The sequence below is a fragment of the Trifolium pratense genome, linkage group LG3 (assembly GCF_020283565.1).
Source record: "Trifolium pratense cultivar HEN17-A07 linkage group LG3, ARS_RC_1.1, whole genome shotgun sequence".
NCBI classification, from domain to species: Eukaryota; Viridiplantae; Streptophyta; class Magnoliopsida; order Fabales; family Fabaceae; genus Trifolium; species Trifolium pratense.
Window position 1 is genome coordinate 13,503,881 of NC_060061.1, and position 17,028 is coordinate 13,520,908.

A 17,028-nucleotide genomic window follows, 5' to 3' on the forward strand; every position below is an offset into this window, starting at 1 on the left:
GGATTTTCTGAAGCGTTGACGTGAAGAATACTTCATTGAAACATGTCTTCATTTTCTAACTATAAGATAGTGCGAAAATTAAACTTGTGGGAAGGGAGGTGAGAATTTGTCAACAAAATATTGTTTCAAAGTAAAACAAAATAAGTATGACATTTTGAAACACGCATTTCTGCCTCAAGTTTGTAAAAATACTTGGTAATACTAATGTACAAAATCAATTATAAAGTTGCATACAGATTGTAATATTACTGCTGCAGAAGCACAAACTGAGGAATATAAAATATCATAACCATTTGAAAAACGTTCAAGTAAAATGGTCGCTCGCATATAAAGTGATAAACATGTTAACAAAATCTGTAAACATCACTGTACCCAAAATAATATTTTTGTTTCCTTATTGTACAGCGGTGATTTTATGACAACCAGATCACAGACACCTAACAGTAACAACTACTATTTCATTGAAGTATTTGACTACCGTAATCAGCATTAAACTTGTCGTATTTGTGGGCATGGAGATGAGCAGATGGCCGTGTGTTCCTTAAAGCTGTCTCTACATCTTCAGGCCTGACTGGCCCAACTTTTGGCAACTCTGCAACGATAATAATGAGAAATTGAGAATAGAGACCATTGTTCGAATTTAATGAGAAATGCTCATATTTGAAAATCAACTAAAAGGGAACAGATATCGGTGTTCCTATGCAGGCACCACACATCATGGATAAATATTGAGGCTGGATTTTGTAATCAACATACCTTCTTCAGGCACCACATCTTGTTCCTGTTCGAGTTGTAACATTAAGCGTCTCAATGGCTGCATTGCAGTTTCTTTACAAAGCAGGCGGAGATCCGAGCCTGAATATCCTTCCGTCCGATCCACAAGTAAATCATAGGGGATCGGTTCCTCATCAGTCTGTGGAGGAAGAAGTTCCTCAAACATCGCTCTTCTTGCTTCTGGTTCTGGAAGTGGTACAAGGATCTTTCATTGATGGTTAAGGAACAAACATTAAAAAGAATTAATGCAGCATTCAATTGCAACATGAGATTGTTTGTTGAACACCAGCTAAATAAGCAGTGAACTATGATATATCCTCTATGTTGCAGTAAAAGATGATGAACATCAATTTGCTTATCGAAAGGGGCAAAAATGAAGTGGCAACATTTTTATCTCACAAAACGGATCTAAAAGATAGTAAATGCTGGTACATCCCTAATGTTGGAATAAATATAGTACTATAAATAAAAAGGGTGCACTGTATTTCATGCATACCATGTTTACATGCACGTGTAAGGGTGCCTACTTCAAATGCAGATGAAACTTAACCCTAAAACAACAATTACTGATAATTTGATAACTTGAAAACAAAGCAAACTAGAAAGCACACTAGGTTCAGTTGTAAAGAATAAAATGTTTTAATTACGGTACTCTAGAAAACATAAGTAATGAGGTGATGGAAATGCTTAATAATTTACTCAATGCTCCCAAGAAAAAGGAAATCTAACAGATAATACATGGCACTTCCCCAAAATCAGTTTCAAAGTCCATGAATTAAAATGTCATTTAGAAAACTAGAACAATTTGACCAATTCAATTATCATGAACACTAAGCAAAAAGCATAAACTTTGGAAGGATACTCGCTTCTCAAGACGTCTAAGCATGGCTGCATCCAATTCCCAGGGAAGATTTGTCGCCGCCAAAACAAAAACAAGTTCTTCTGTCCGTGTTAAACCATCCATCTGCAATCTAATTTAAATGATTAATTTTGGAGAAAGCATGGCAGAATATAAATGCAGCACCATTGTGTATTGATAATTCATATTTACTTTAAGACTGACTTTGCAGAAGGAACAAACTGAAGAAAAAAGAAAAACTTTCACCGTTCCAAATGCCAATCACCACGGAAACTTAAATAACCTAATGGAACACGTCAAGGTACTGCAAAAGCTAATTTTTAACAATTTATTTGGATATTTGTGAGACATAATCTCTCTTTAATCTTTGTATTACTGTTCAAATTATGTATAAGGTTAAGGACCTCCATCATACTGCATGGGAACTAGAAGAAATGTAGGATTATCTGTAAAGTAAAATGGTGAAGAATATGAAGTGTTCTGAAATTTCTACAAGTCCAATGATTGTCATTACTGCCTATTTAAGATGTGAATGTGATATTACATTTAAACTAGTAGTGAATTTTTGCAATTGTGAAGTACCTTTTATTGCTTTCTCCCCAAGAGATAATATTGGTTAAGACTCAAGTCTCAGTCATAGTTGCTGGTTAATGGGGATAATTTATGTCAATAACATGTATATTCAATAAAAATTCCTCATCATACTCAGTGAGGGCATTTGTCCCCATCACATATAACATAATCCGACATAGGGAAGGGTGGGTGTGGGAGGCATTGAAAAAAGAATCCTGTATAGGTGATGACTTTCAAAGTTAGCATGAGGGCATAGGTTCAATCCTCTCCTCATCGCCATTGTATTCATTGCCCGCAGAAAAAAATCAACAGAGTTTAGACTAAGAAATAAATCAACAGAGTTCCCAGATATGATATCCCAAGGGAAAAAATCAATGGCTGTGTTAGTGGGTGGTAGCAAACAATGGAAGTTAAATATAACAAAACTTTAAACAAATTAACCATACTATTATAACCCAAGTACCCAACAAGTAACTCAATGATATGAAAGAATTCAGAAACAAGCATCACCTGAATGAGTAGTTCAGTTTTTAACCGTCTACTTGCTTCGTGTTCACTGCGTGCCTCACCACGTTGACTGATGATTGCATCAATTTCATCCAGAAATATTGTTGCAGGTGCATGATGCCTTGCAAGCTCAAATAACACCTTTATTAACTTCTCTGAATCACCTGAAATCATAAAAAAATCTTTGTAAATGTACATGCTTGTAGTGACTCGTACATTCTAAACATAGAGGCAGAAAAGAAATGGAGGTAGAAAAGTTAGCAATTAAAATGCGGAGGTCCACCAGTGGTAGTTAACATCATAGTATTTGAAGAACAATATTTAGTCGTATCATGATCTAAAGACATTAGTTTATCTTGTATTCCTATTCTGATGCATAGGCAAGAGAATTAACTCACTTTCTTGAAACGCTGAACATTTTCAAGTTTTATACCAAGATTAAGATTTACGTAAACAAAAATACTCAGGAAAGGAAGAGGGAATGGTTTTAAGCCACATACCTCGCCATTTGCTGACAACAGACGATGCTGAAATATTAAAAAATGTAGTGTTGCACTCTGTTGCAACTGCCTTTGCAAGCATTGTCTGCAACATATGAACAAAAAATTCTACAGTTATTCATTTATTTGAAATAAAAAATTAAAATAAAACTGTCATATTCACAATCATCAAAATTGAAAATATGAAAATAGAAAATCTATATATTTTTTCTAACATAGTTTATTTTTTAATATATATATATATATATATATATATATATATATATAAAAAAAAAATTTAGTATAAAACTGAGAAAGCAACCCAATAAATATTTCTGAGAGCCAAATAAGTACAAACCTTTCCTGTCCCTGGGGGGCCAAAAAGGAGAATGCCCTTCCATGGTGATAACAGACCAGTAAAGTACCTAGACAAATGAGAAAGATCAGTTTCAATACGAGGGGAAGAAAAGCATTCTATATCTTAAGTAAACCATTTCACAACAATATCTTAAATCTTAACAATGCCATTATTAGAATTTTGTTGCAAAAAGGGCACCAGTAGCTCTAAGGAATATTAGGCATAGTAAGTTTTCATCAGCGATACCTACTTGGGATACTTAATTGGCATCACTACAGCTTCTTTCAGTAAACGTTTGGCATTCTCTAACCCCTTGATGCTTTCCCACTTCACATTTGGACTCCCACGAATGATATCCCTGCCAATGGTTATTATGTGAAATGATAAATACATACATGAATATAGAACTTAGAACCGAATAGAAAGGCATGAGAAAACCTTGACCAAAACACGTAACATCCTGGCAGTAACCAGTTGTCTCAAGGGTGTATAAAATACTAAAAGAAGAGAAATCTTACCTACTTAAGCTCTCTGCTAAAGTACGCATTTCTGCAGATTCAAAAGGTGGAAGCAAAGACTTCTGCCTGTAAATGTTAAGGATAATTATAGTTATCAGTACTTCAGAGAACGAAGAAGTACTCTATCTTTCATATAGTTCCATAATAGTCAAAAAAACTCATAAAGACAATCCTACTGAGTACTGATGGTTAAAATTGTGAGCAAAGATCAAATAATCAATTTCATTTGTCACATCTTAAAGATGCACAACTGTACAATATGTATAGTTCTTCCTTTTGTTGGAAACGAATTCTCAGTCTTACAGTACTTAAGTGTCAGAGAACTCATGAGATGATGATGATGATACTAGTAATTGCAACAATTGTGAGTAAAGATCAAAGGATAAATTACAGTAGTGGGTGTTAAACTATGCACAAGTATGTCATATGGTCTTTTTCTTTCCATTGGGAGTGGCAAAAACCCAAAAACCCGAAAGAACCAGACTAGCCCTGTTTGGATAAACAGCTTATTGCACAAGCGCTTATCATGATAACATCGATAAGCGCTTGTGTATAAGCTTACATACACTTTTTATAACATCAGATTAAATTAAATTGTTTTTGTATATTCTGTAAGTTTGTTTTCATAAAATATTTTTGAGAACTTATAAAAATAAGCTGAAATAAGCTTATGAAAAATGTCATAGGCTGTTTTTGTAAGTTCTGCCAAACAGTCTCACAAAATTTATGTCAGTAGATAGGTTCAAATAAGTCAATCCAAGCAGTATTAGTGCTACAAAGGTTAGCACACGGATAAGCCATGCCAAGCTCATAGAATATAGCATTCTCCTATGGAAGATTTGTTTTCATTATTAGCACTAAAAATATGTATACTTTCACAGTACATTACAAACTAATACACATGACCAGTACACTACTACCGGTCAATTACCTATTTAATCAACTTGAATGGATATTTGGTCAACAAGATGATGGTTTTTAATTGTTGGTAGACTAATACTATTCCTTTTCTGCAGAACAGAAACTAAGTATGTGCTAATTACAATGCCCAATACTACAAAGTAACGGATCAAGGAACCATACGGGGTTTCATCAACATTGTTTTGTGCAAAACCATTTGTGTGCGTCGGATTCTGCCCCTGAAACACAGAAATGCAGCATAACAAAACACAAATATCAGTGAAATTTGAAGGAGTAACTACCAAATCACCACGAAACTAGATATATCAAACATAGTACCTGGCTTTGAAACTGCTCATAAATAGCTTTATCCGACGTTCTTTTACCATGAAAATTACCATTTGATACAATGCCGGAAGAATTTCCATTACTAACCGCATTATCAGCCGTCTCACCATTCTTCTCCACCAGTCTCTTCCTACCAAGCCTAACATCATAATAAGTTTTGAACTCCTAGAGATCCAAACAAATAATTAAAAACTCAAAATTAACAATTCAATCCACCAGATCAAGATTCTAAATCACATCTAACCAAATCAACAATCCAAACATTTACATTTACATCATATATAAATAAAAAAATAACAAGTGCTGCAAATAGTAAATTTTGATATAGTAAATTCAGAAAGCTAGTAAGTAAAGAAGCAAAATCAATTGGAGCAACAATAACAACAGCTTCAATTACCTGTAGTAAAGAAAATTTGATTGGAGATAGAGTAATAAACAGTAAGAACTTAGTAGAAGAATTAAGATGTAATGATAGAATCGAGGGATAAAAATAATCGGGAATCTGAGATTATAGAAAATTTGTCGGGAAAAGGAAAACAAACCTGGAAAGACCAGCGAGTAGGCATTGGTTCATCGTCGGCCATTTTAGAGAGAGAGAGAGAGTTGACAAAAGTGTTTCTCTCTCTAGAATGGATGAAGAGAAGAATAGATACAGCTACCAAGTGAACAGCACCACCCACCGCGCTGTTTTGAGAGTGAGGCCAACGAATAAATGAATAATAATGCAGAGAGATAGTTGAAGTGGAAGAACTCAAACTTTTAATCACGTGTTTCACCACGTGCGTTTATCAAGCTACTGTACAGTAGTATAATAAATCCGGATCTGGATTCTCTACTTAGTTATGTTCACCGGGCCAACTGATACCATAATTAATGTTTGTTTGGTTGTGTGATAAGGAAAATAGGAGAAAAGATCATCCTCTCATGTTGGAAAAAATTTGAGAAAATAATGTGGGAATTCAAATTATTGAATTTTAAATATAGAATAATATTTAAATTTAAGAAAAATGGTGTAATATTGATCAATAGTTGAAAAGTGAAAATTGAAAAAAATTAAGATAAAAAATTAAGAGGATTCATTCTCGAAAAATAGTATCATATAGGAGTATTTTTTTATTGCGCGCAATTAATATGTATATACGTCGTATACTATATAAAGCATGTTGTAGATATATTTATTACTCTTCGTTCCTTTTTAAATGTCATTTTAGATTACTGCAGACATGTCAATGCGTAACTTTTATCACAAATATCTTTAACTATCTATTATAAAAAATTATAAAATTTTATATCTTAAAAATACTCGTCGAGACAAACTGAACAACATCTTATATGCTAATATTTATTTTTATATATCAATAAAAATTACAATCAAAGTATATTATATGAATAGTGCGCACGATTCTCAAATGACACTAAAAAAGGAGCAGAGGGAGTAGTTTGTTTAGATAGAAAAAATGATAAAATCATTTTAAATTTATAGTGAGAGAGTTGAAGTTCAAACAACAATCATGATGTCTGATCTAACACTTTCGACAATTTTTATTAGTTGATTTAGGACTTGTAGACAATATATTTATATTTATTAGTTTAGTCACGTTATTTATAAGAGTGGATTCTCTCCCACTATGTTTTCCTCCATTAAAAAATTTAAAAAAAAAATGAAAAACATGAATTGATAAGATTTTAATCGGAGAGATGAAAACTGCTACCTCTCTAGTCAATATTAAACGGAGGGAATCCACTCTCGTTATTTTTGCAAAGTATAGACAACTCTATCACTTCATTGATTTATTAATGATTAATCTTTATTTAAAACTCTGATTTGCAATCTTTAGTGACCATGATCTCAAATAGAAGAGAGAATACATACTTTAATAAATTGAGATGAACTTTTTCACTGTCGAGAAGAAAAAACTAAGATGAACTTTTAGTAAAAAAAATAAAAATAAACTAGATGAACTTTGTTTTATTTTAATATAAATTTTTAATCTATTTTAATTTGAATTTAATTTATGATTCTAATAAAAAAAATTACAGGTTGGAGTCCCCTTACTCACACAACTTGCCAATGTCGCTGCACTTCATGTTCTACATGCGATTTGGTTAGCACAAAATGGCATACGGTTTAATAATGCAAGAATCTCAATTCCCGCAGCAAAGATTAAATGACCTGATGAACAGAAAATTCTGCAGCTGCTGGCAGTCATGCCCAGCACTGCTGTATCGTCCTCTGCAGCAATGAAAATGGTGTTGTGGTGCACTCCGAGCATTGGCTGGATGAAGGTGAATATGGATGACTCGGTTAATAGTAATTATGCAGTGTGTGGAGAACTGTTTCGTGATTACTTGTCGATGTTTCACGCGGAAATTATGGCATTGATTCTTGATATGGAGTTGGCTCATAGAAAAAATTGGTATTATCTTTGGTTAGAAAGTGATTCATTGAACGTGCTACGCGCCTTTGAGGATATGAATGTTGTTCCGTGGGATTTACGAAATAGATGGTCGAATTGCTGCACCTAAGCACCTTGGTCTTACTTTGCAGTGGTCTCATATTTTTCGTGAGGGGAATGCGTATGCGGATAAGCTAGCTAGTTTGGGTCATGCTTGTACACAAATGAGGTGGTGGTCTTTTTTACCACCCACACTACGTGATGACTTTTTAAATGATAAGTTAGGACTCCCTCAATATCGTACTACTTAAGCTTGATTTCCGTCTTGTTCCTTTGGGGTAAGGTCTTGCCCCCGTGTAATTATTTTATTTTCTTATTTTAATAATATGAGATTCGGGTAGACGATGGGGACTTCGCGGGGTGCCAACATAGTTGGGATGTCGCTTCTTACCTTGATATCTAGATGCTTTTAATTTATCAAAAAATAATTGTATAGCAAAATTAGTTTTGTTGGCAAAATTAGTGCTTGCCTAGGAGTATAATCTTTTTATTAGTAAATATGTACTTTACTATTATTGTTTTTAAACATTTTTTCTATTGTTCTTTTAATTGTAGTATTTAGCTTTTGATTATTCTTTCTAAAATAATTGGTGAGAAATGTTTTTTATTTTTCTTTTGAAACATTGATTGGAAGTTGCCTCAGTTCTAACTTATATGCTCTAAGCAAACGGTGTTGAAAAATTGGTGAGTTTGGATTTCCTCTATTTATTGTCCCTCCATTTATTTTTCGATTAGAGAGATAAACACGAGTGACGATTAGTGGGGTCCACTGATTTTCATTGTGTTTATCTCTCTATAAATAGAAAACAAATGGAGGAATAATAAATAAAGGGAACCTAAACTTGAAATTGGTGGATGTTACACACTTTTTTTTTAAGTTTGTGTTTATTCCATTTATTGTCCATTTTTTAGAAAGATAAACATTATGTATAAGATTAATGAAATTTACTAGTAGATACATCAACTTTGTTTGACCAATTTACGCTTATATTTTGGAAAAAAAAAGTATTATTTGAATAAGGGATGTTCTTAAGAGTTTATTCGAATAAAAATGGTTCGGTTTCATGGATTACCACTCCCAAATGAAGTGGAAGTTTGGGGCATAAAGAAAGCATTAAATTGACTTGATGACATGGGGTGGCAAAATGGAGAAATGTTTACCCCACACGCTACATATTATCCCCTTATCCAGGTGAAGTGAGATAAAATGGAGAAAATTATCTATATTAATTATTTAATGAATTTTAAAAAATAAAACGTCTTTTATAAAAAATATTGGATTACATAATATTCACCAAAAACAACACATTCATACGGAGTATATTTTATGTTGGTTTTGTTAACAAAAAAAAAAAAAACTATTTTATGTTGGTGACAACCAAAGTGCCTTACACATTGGTGTGAGTGTGAACATCAACGTTGTCAAAATCGGACCGGTCGAACCGTTGGAACTGAGAACCGGACCTGCATCCGCTCTGGCTAGTGCATAAAATCATTTTGCAAGCAAACGGGAGGAAAACGCGTAAACCGGACTAGAACCGATAACCCGGACGGTCTGGGCGGTTCACCAGTTTGCAGAATAATATACGTTTGCAGAATAATATCAGGGCCGTTTCTGAGGGAGGGCGACAGTCCTAGGCCCCTACAAATTAGGGCCCAAAATAATTTTTTAGGGGTATATTAATATTATATATGCCAAAATAAATAAAATAAATAAGGGGCCGTTTGAAATACTTATTTTTTTGAGCTTATGCAAAACACCTTATACAAATAAATAATTTTTTTATGTATTATTATAAATTTGTCAAGGTAGTTTATAAAAAAATAGCTTATAAAAATACAATTTATGTTAGTTGGAACTTATAAATTAACATAATAAAAATTTATTTATTTGCATAAATTGTTTTTTATAATCTAAAAAATAAGCTATTCCAAACAGACCCTAAATACCAAAAAATTTAATGGTTAAAAATAATATGCCTAACTAGATTTTGAAGATTTTAAATTTACATATATTTTAAATTTATATTTACAATAATACCATTAGGAATAATTATTTATATTTACAATGATATGTCTTGCTCAAAAAAAAAAAAATACAATGATATATCATAAGAAGTTGCAATCTAAATTAAACATGTATTGGAGTTATAATAATAATGAAAAAAAAGTTGGGGTATAATGTTGTACTTTGAGAAATATAGAAATGAAGATTTTTCATCTAGCATGAATATTGTCAAAAGTCTTGCATTTGATATATAGGTATAGAGTCGAAACTTCCAACAAAGCATTGTAGCTTTAGGAAAAGTCAATGTGACGAAAAGGATAATGGTGAGGAATACAATCACCCGGAGAATCTTTTAGAGTCAATTATTTTTTTGTGATTGTTGACATAACAGTAATTTCATTAAAAAAAAATTAGCAGTTGAATTCAATGTTTCTTAGGAATTTTAAGAAGGACAAAACTTATATGCATTTCTTTAGATGCAGTTTTTCCTGTTCCTCTCATAAAAAGGTAGTTATTTATATTTTTTAATTAAAAAAAGAAAAAGAAAATTGTTTTTAAATAAAAATAACTTCCCTCATGTATCTAGCACAGTAAAAACTGTGTATATGGAACTGTACCTAAGTTTGGTCCTTTTAAGAATTCAAATTAGGCCCAAATTATAAGTTTGCCCATAGGACACCAAAATCATAAAAACGGCCATAAATAATATACGTAAACTTTTATACCAAACAAATACTTCTCTCAAACACTCACTCAAACAAATATCTAACTACACATCACACAAGACAACATAGAAGTGAAGAGAAAAATCAAATACATAGTACATTAGTACTTGTGACATGTACTGATGTACATCTACAAAGAACTAGAGCCCATATATTAAATTATTTTCAACATGATCCACCTAATATATGCAAATTATTATTTATATAAAAAATATACTACTATATAGTATTTTTAGGCAAAAAAAATATAAAGTTGAAAATGATTGTTTACATTTTTTTTTCAATTATAAATTGACACAATATTATTAATCATTTTATGTCGTCGAATTATTAATATTGAGTATATACGTGAACCACTGTATTATAAATTCAGGTCAACATTTATTAGATATGAACCAATTGTCTTGTTAATTTATCTTAAATCCTAGCTATACGTGTAGTTGACTTAGAAAACTATACAATATTGAATGGGATGAAATTTTTATTAAATATATTACATAAGAACTGGTAGTGACAGTTCCATTTCAAGCAGAGTAGTGAGCGAGCGGAGCAGAGGCATAAAAGAAAGAAGATAATAAAGTATAATTGATCGAGAGAAGTCTATATATTTGATTTTATTTTAAGAGCACAAATTAATTTTACAAATGTATACTATATTTTTAAAAGTTTTTATGATAAAATTATTTTTGTCAAACAACAATTTGGAGTTTTGGAATACACCTCTCAATAAAGATTAACGGCATATAAAAAAAGAATCAAACCATATATTCAACAGGATTCGAGCCTATCACTTTTTGGTTATATTTCTTTATATACTTACCACTAAACCATATCAATTATGTTGAAATAATTTTGTAACCAACAAGTAATCAACATTATTTAAATGCACATTTTTTAAACTTAACACGTTTTATTTTTCTTTCTAAAAACAAAAACCACTTTTTTTTCCATCTACAAAATCAAATATGTTACTGTATTTTTTTAACCTTTTTTTTATAGAAAATCCGATTTTTTTTCTTTCCATTTTATACATATTCATTTTTTTTATTAAATAAAAATCATCAATTAAAAACACATCAATATATAGTCTCAAATCATCTACTTTCATCTATATATAGATGAAGTTTCACGTATTTTCTGTTTTCATTGCCAATATGGATCATCAAAATAGAGAAACTCAACTTGCGCTACGTTGTTTAAAAAGTTTTCATTGCTTTCGTCATCTCTCTTTTATATGTTCTAACTAATCATTCTCGACCCGTTTTATATTTATTGATGTTTTTTTTTGTTATCAAATACATAGCACCATTGGATCCAAATCCAATAACTGGCTTGGAGAAATACGTTAATTATTGTCGGATCAAGTATCGAACTTATTATGTTGAATTTCATCTTGATGAAGTAAGTATACTTATTATATCATATGATTGTATGTGTTGCAATAAGTCAGTTAACATTAATAAAAATTTAACAATTTTATTGTTTTTATTTTAGGGCGCCGTCATGTTGCCAAAAATGTTTTCATCGGATTTTGGTGAAACCGTGAATCGTTATGTTTCACTAATTGATCCAAATAAGTTTTCCATAATGTTTAGTAGTTAATTTGTAAATTATTTATCTATATATATCGTTGTACTGAATATTATTATTTTTATCATCACTATATTTTGAGTTGTTTTTATTTATTCTTTTTGCAATTATTTTTATTTTTTTAATATCATATATGCTGGTGTACAAAACCCGTGCTATCGCACGGGTCGGTGACTAGTTTTTTTTAATTGATGTTTAGCTTTGAATTTATTTTTCAACTCATTTTTATTTTTTTTAAACAAATAAAATTGGGGGAGTAGACCTTGTTGGATTTATCTCCTTTAATTATTTATTTATTAATTTAAATAAGTGGAAATTACCACTAAGTGCACATTGTGAGCAACAACAATGACGGGAGGTATTTCGGCTATTCAATTCCAATTTTGTTTCCACTGTTTAAGGTTGAATTTCGTTTATGAAATTATAGAAATTCTAAAAGACCTAAACCACACAAAATTGTAGAATTCAACTTTAAATGGTGTTACAAATATATCCAACCTTGTAAAACCAACACTACGGGTAAAAGACAATATCCCTTAAATAAAACCAAATGCGAAGCAAACAAAAACCCCACCATGAGCACAATCTAGCATATCCGACCGCCAACACAAAAGCAAATCCACAAGCCAACAATCCACTAACGAAACATGACTACGGTGAGCGGCCATCAAATGAGCTTAGACGAAACATCCATAACTGGATCAAAGTGATGAAATCATCCACCAACAGCAACACATTTTGCATTTAATCTACGTGTGCTAAGAGTTATCTATTGGATGAGATGAGACATGAACATGAATTTATAAGTAGAGGTGGTATTGGCCTTATAAGTTTGTTCTATAAGGTTGAGTTGAATTCAACCCAAAAATTTAAGATGATATCATAAGTACACTTCAAGATCAATTGGGTCACCTGTTAAAAATCTCTCATTGAATGGGATGATATCTCAACATGAATTTATAAGTAAAAGAATTTCACAAAATTAAATTATATTCAACCCAAAATTTTAAAAACTTTGCATAACTAATTTATTCAAAATCAAATTTTGTCGCCGTAAAAACAAACAAGTATCGTGATTTTCCTTATTTGTATCAAAGTCAAGGTCAACTCTTTGAACATATCCTTACATACATAGTCAAAATGGATGAGATTTATGATCTTCTAATTCAATTGGCATGGCCAAGAGAAGAAGTTTTTTTCTCAAAGAGACTAAGCCTATTATAAGAAAGCCTTGACTTGTAAGCAGCATTCTTGTATTCCCTCCATGTGAATTCCTTGTACAAACTTTGTTCTTCCTTTGATACCAATATTGATGGCAAAGGTACTAGCTTTTCATTTAAGGGTGGCCCTCCAAAGTAAATCATTGACAACCTTGACATATTTGTGTCAGTCATTACCCTATGTTTTACACTCTTTAGTCCCCCATTTGTCATAACCTGAAATTTGAAAAACATATAGAAGCCTCAAACTCAAAATAGTACAAATAAATTTCCTTAGTAGAAAATTCCCATATATAATATCGACATGTCTTTCTCTTTACCACATAGTGTTGAGTGAGGTAGGGAAGAAAAACAACAAAATTATTTGCTGGCAGATTATGAGGAATAACATTGACTTTTAGGTTATAAAAACAATTTTTTATTCATTCAATAATAATAATAAGAATAATAAGAATAATAATACATTAATCAACAACTTGATCCTTAAAACTATATCATATCATATATCAAAGAATTTAGTTTTTAAAATTTGCAAAATGATAATTTAGTCACTCAAATTATAGAATATCAATCAATTTTATCTTATGCAACAAGAAACTATTTAAAATAATACATTCATTAATTTTAGTGAAAAATTACGTCATTGATATTTTTTAATTTAAGAGACTAAAATGATGTTCTTTATAATTTCGAGACAAAAATATTGACTTTACCGTAAAATATAATAAATAATCAAACAAGAAACATAATTTTATGTTGTGTAAAGTCCGTTTTGCATAACATAGAATTATGTAACAGCCTTTTATTTAAAAATTGGCAAACATGATGTGACCGATGAAGATATGTTATTAGATATTGATACAAAATAAATTTACACACATGTATGTGCACATTCTTTTTTTTTTACACGCATGTGTACATTCATTAATCTTATTGATTTGTATGTATGTAAGAGAAATACTTATATAGACATAAGCCCAAATAAATATTTCTTAGCCACACTCGCATTAAACTAAAAAAAATTAAATAGAAAAGGAATAAAGTAAAATTAATTGATGTGTCTATTTTATTTATTTTTTAATTTTTTTATTTGTGAGCATGTGCCTAAATTTTGTGCTCAAGCCCTTATGCCTAGATAAGACTTGGCAATATTAATGTGTAGTAACCACAAATTTTCCACATCCACACATTTGATACATTCTCGGTCGTTAGATAGAAACCGGTCCATTTAGTCTAACGACACCACTGATGTGTCGAATGTGTGAATGCGGTAAATTTGTGAATGGATGTTTGTTACCTGTAAGGAATCACCAACACTGATAAAAAAGGAAGTATGATCTGGTGGAATTGAAACCCAAGAAGACCCATCTCTGAGACAAATTTGCAGTCCTGAAATATTGTTAGACCTAAGGACAGATATTATCTGTGGGTCAGTATGCTCCCCAAATCCAATCAAATTTCCTCCACTCAATGCTTGAAGCTCTCCACATGCCGGGTAGTGATTTACTCTCAAACAAGAATCACTCTTTTCATCTCTTACCATTTTGCTAAACACATTCCTTGGTTTAATTTCTAATCCATCTGCTATTAATTCCAATACTTCACAACACACCTCCTTCACTCCCACTACATAATCTTCAATAGCACACCTTCAAACAAAGTTTAACAATATTCAAATCAAAATCAAACCACACATAACAAAATAATATTTTTTTTGTCGTAGTTAATGAAGCACGGACGCGAATACAAATACAGACACCAAACTTGACACGATATTAACACGCTGACACTAATAAATTTGAGAAAATAACATAATTTAATATAATTATAAGTGTCAATGTTGTATCGGTGTCTGGTACCAATGCATGTTTGACACACACACACCTAATCTGAAGAGTATTGTGCTTCATATGTCATAGTTTCATGTATATGCTCTGTTTTTCTTTTATTATGAGCTATTTATATGCTCTGTAATTGAAGATAACATATAAATACTAATCTATATGTCATCATGAAAAGTTTTATATATAGTTAGTTATTCGATATATGATATTTTATTATGTAGATTTTTATCGAGATATTTTAAAAAATAAGTCACATTATAGTGAGATGTAATTGTAATATTGAATTATTGTTTACAACAACTATTATACATTGTATCTGCATATATCAACTAGAAGTTTGATAGATTTAAATTTAATCACTAAGATAATAATTTAATTAGTATAAAACAAATCTACAGGTATTGAATCATATATTAATATTATCATGTAAGTAATTTTTATTTTTTCTCTCACAAGTTTCCTCCACAAAATGATATGATGTTCGAAGCATTGTCAGAATTTTTTTTTCAAGCAGTAGTCTAGTAGATAGAATTTTACCGTTTAAGATGATTAAGTGAAAGTATTAAAGTTTGAACTCCAATCTCTGCATATTATATGCAATGTTTCTATCATCTGAGTTATGCTAACAGGGACAAACATTGTCGTCGGACATTAATATGTGCTGTCATGTAAAATTTAGTACAAATAATTTTGCAACATGGCATATTAATGAAATATAAGTAGATGTATGTGTAAAAATTACGTCCATCCGATACTAAATATAAAAATAGTTGGGTTAATAAAAACTGATGTATCTGATTTATATAACACCAGAGACAGACAGTAATACAAAAATATTCAAAGTATGTGTTAGTGAAATTTTATACGTATCTATATATATGTATGTATGTAAAGCAGAGGTTTTTGAGTACCTGAATTTTTTTGTGTTTTGCTGTAAAAGTTGAAGAGACTTAGGAGAGACAATATCAGGATTAGTACTGAGAAGAAGATATTCAACCAAACCAACATCACCTTTTGTGCCAATAGTTTTACTTCCATACCCAAAAGGATCAGGAGGACCAGCTTTCTCTTTCTCTATTTGAGATTGTCCAAAAAAATTGAGTGTTTCATTTTCCAAATTGGTCATTAAGTCCAATGAAACATGGTGATTAACAACCTTAAAAAATCCAAACTCTATACATGCGTTGACTATTTGTGTCTTAGCATCAGGGTGTGAAAGGTCAACCTCAGGAACACCTTTGAAAACATGATGATGATTTGTTGGTTTGTATTTGTTTATGTGAAATAATTCGTTTAATGTAGCTTGTTGAGATAGAACAACCATTATTCTTGTTCTTTGTTTGTTCTTAGTTGTTACAAGGAATAAAATTGTGTGAGAGAAAGAAAAAGAGATAGTGAGAGAGGTGTTGTTATAGTTTTATGCATGAAGGGTGATATAGGAGAATGAGGCGTTATGAACTAAACTAAAAGAGCTATCTGGCTATGACTGTCATGGTGGTGGCATTTATACTATGTACTCACTCACACATTTAAATATAATAAATGTTTTTTTTATTAATTTTATTTTTATGTTCTCTCTCAAAAAAATTATATTTTTTATAGGAGTCTCTTTCTACTTATTTTGAGGTTTTTAAGTTTGAATAATTGTTTTGTAAGAAAAAATAAAGTTTGAATCAATTATATAATAAAACTTATTTTTTATAGTTGAGTTAGACTTAAGTGTTTAAAATGATATTAAGGTTTATTTAAGGTAGGTTAGACTTGGACCATATGTTTAGTTTTAAGTGTGAGGGGAGTGTGTTAAGAATAAGGAAAGAGTCTTATAAGCTTTTGACTGGTTAAATTGAGAATCAGATAAACTTTTTTTTT

The 17,028-nt window shown here is 31.0% G+C and overlaps 2 protein-coding genes across 2 annotated transcripts; both read right to left on the bottom strand.

The window, feature by feature from the left end:
* Positions 1 to 258: 258 nt before the first annotated feature.
* Positions 259 to 6,124, bottom strand: LOC123918773 (katanin p60 ATPase-containing subunit A-like 2). Its single transcript, XM_045970920.1, has 11 exons — positions 5,859 to 6,124; positions 5,308 to 5,481; positions 5,152 to 5,207; positions 4,069 to 4,134; positions 3,801 to 3,908; positions 3,551 to 3,617; positions 3,214 to 3,298; positions 2,717 to 2,877; positions 1,637 to 1,738; positions 757 to 979; positions 259 to 592 (listed from the first exon to the last, which is right to left on the bottom strand). The coding sequence occupies exons 1-11, from the start codon at positions 5,898 to 5,900 to the stop codon at positions 459 to 461; spliced, it is 1,218 nt and encodes a 405-aa protein (XP_045826876.1). The 5' UTR covers positions 5,901 to 6,124; the 3' UTR covers positions 259 to 458.
* A 7,002-nt stretch (positions 6,125 to 13,126) lies between these two features.
* LOC123918774 (gibberellin 2-beta-dioxygenase-like) lies at positions 13,127 to 16,636 on the bottom strand. The gene is made up of 3 exons (XM_045970921.1): positions 16,071 to 16,636; positions 14,613 to 14,964; positions 13,127 to 13,531 (listed from the first exon to the last, which is right to left on the bottom strand). The coding sequence occupies exons 1-3, from the start codon at positions 16,481 to 16,483 to the stop codon at positions 13,262 to 13,264; spliced, it is 1,035 nt and encodes a 344-aa protein (XP_045826877.1). The 5' UTR covers positions 16,484 to 16,636; the 3' UTR covers positions 13,127 to 13,261.
* Between the last annotated feature and the right edge of the window lie 392 nt (positions 16,637 to 17,028).

What these genes read in the sequence shown, in the direction of transcription:
- LOC123918773 (XM_045970920.1), bottom strand. Translation starts at nt 5,900, where the DNA reads ATGGCCGACGATGAACCAATGCCTACTCGCTGGTCTTTCCAG. An exon ending in GCCCCCCAGGGACAGGAAAG is followed by an intron (nt 3,299 to 3,550) that starts GTTTGTACTTAT and finishes CATATGTTGCAG; the next exon opens with ACAATGCTTGCAAAGGCAGT. An exon ending in TGTTGTCAGCAAATGGCGAG is followed by an intron (nt 2,878 to 3,213) that starts GTATGTGGCTTA and finishes TTATGATTTCAG; the next exon opens with GTGATTCAGAGAAGTTAATA.
- LOC123918774 (XM_045970921.1), bottom strand. Translation starts at nt 16,483, where the DNA reads ATGGTTGTTCTATCTCAACAAGCTACATTAAACGAATTATTTCACATA. An exon ending in CAAAACACAAAAAAATTCAG is followed by an intron (nt 14,965 to 16,070) that starts GTACTCAAAAAC and finishes CTTTGTTTGAAG; the next exon opens with GTGTGCTATTGAAGATTATG. An exon ending in GTGTTGGTGATTCCTTACAG is followed by an intron (nt 13,532 to 14,612) that starts GTAACAAACATC and finishes TTCAAATTTCAG; the next exon opens with GTTATGACAAATGGGGGACT.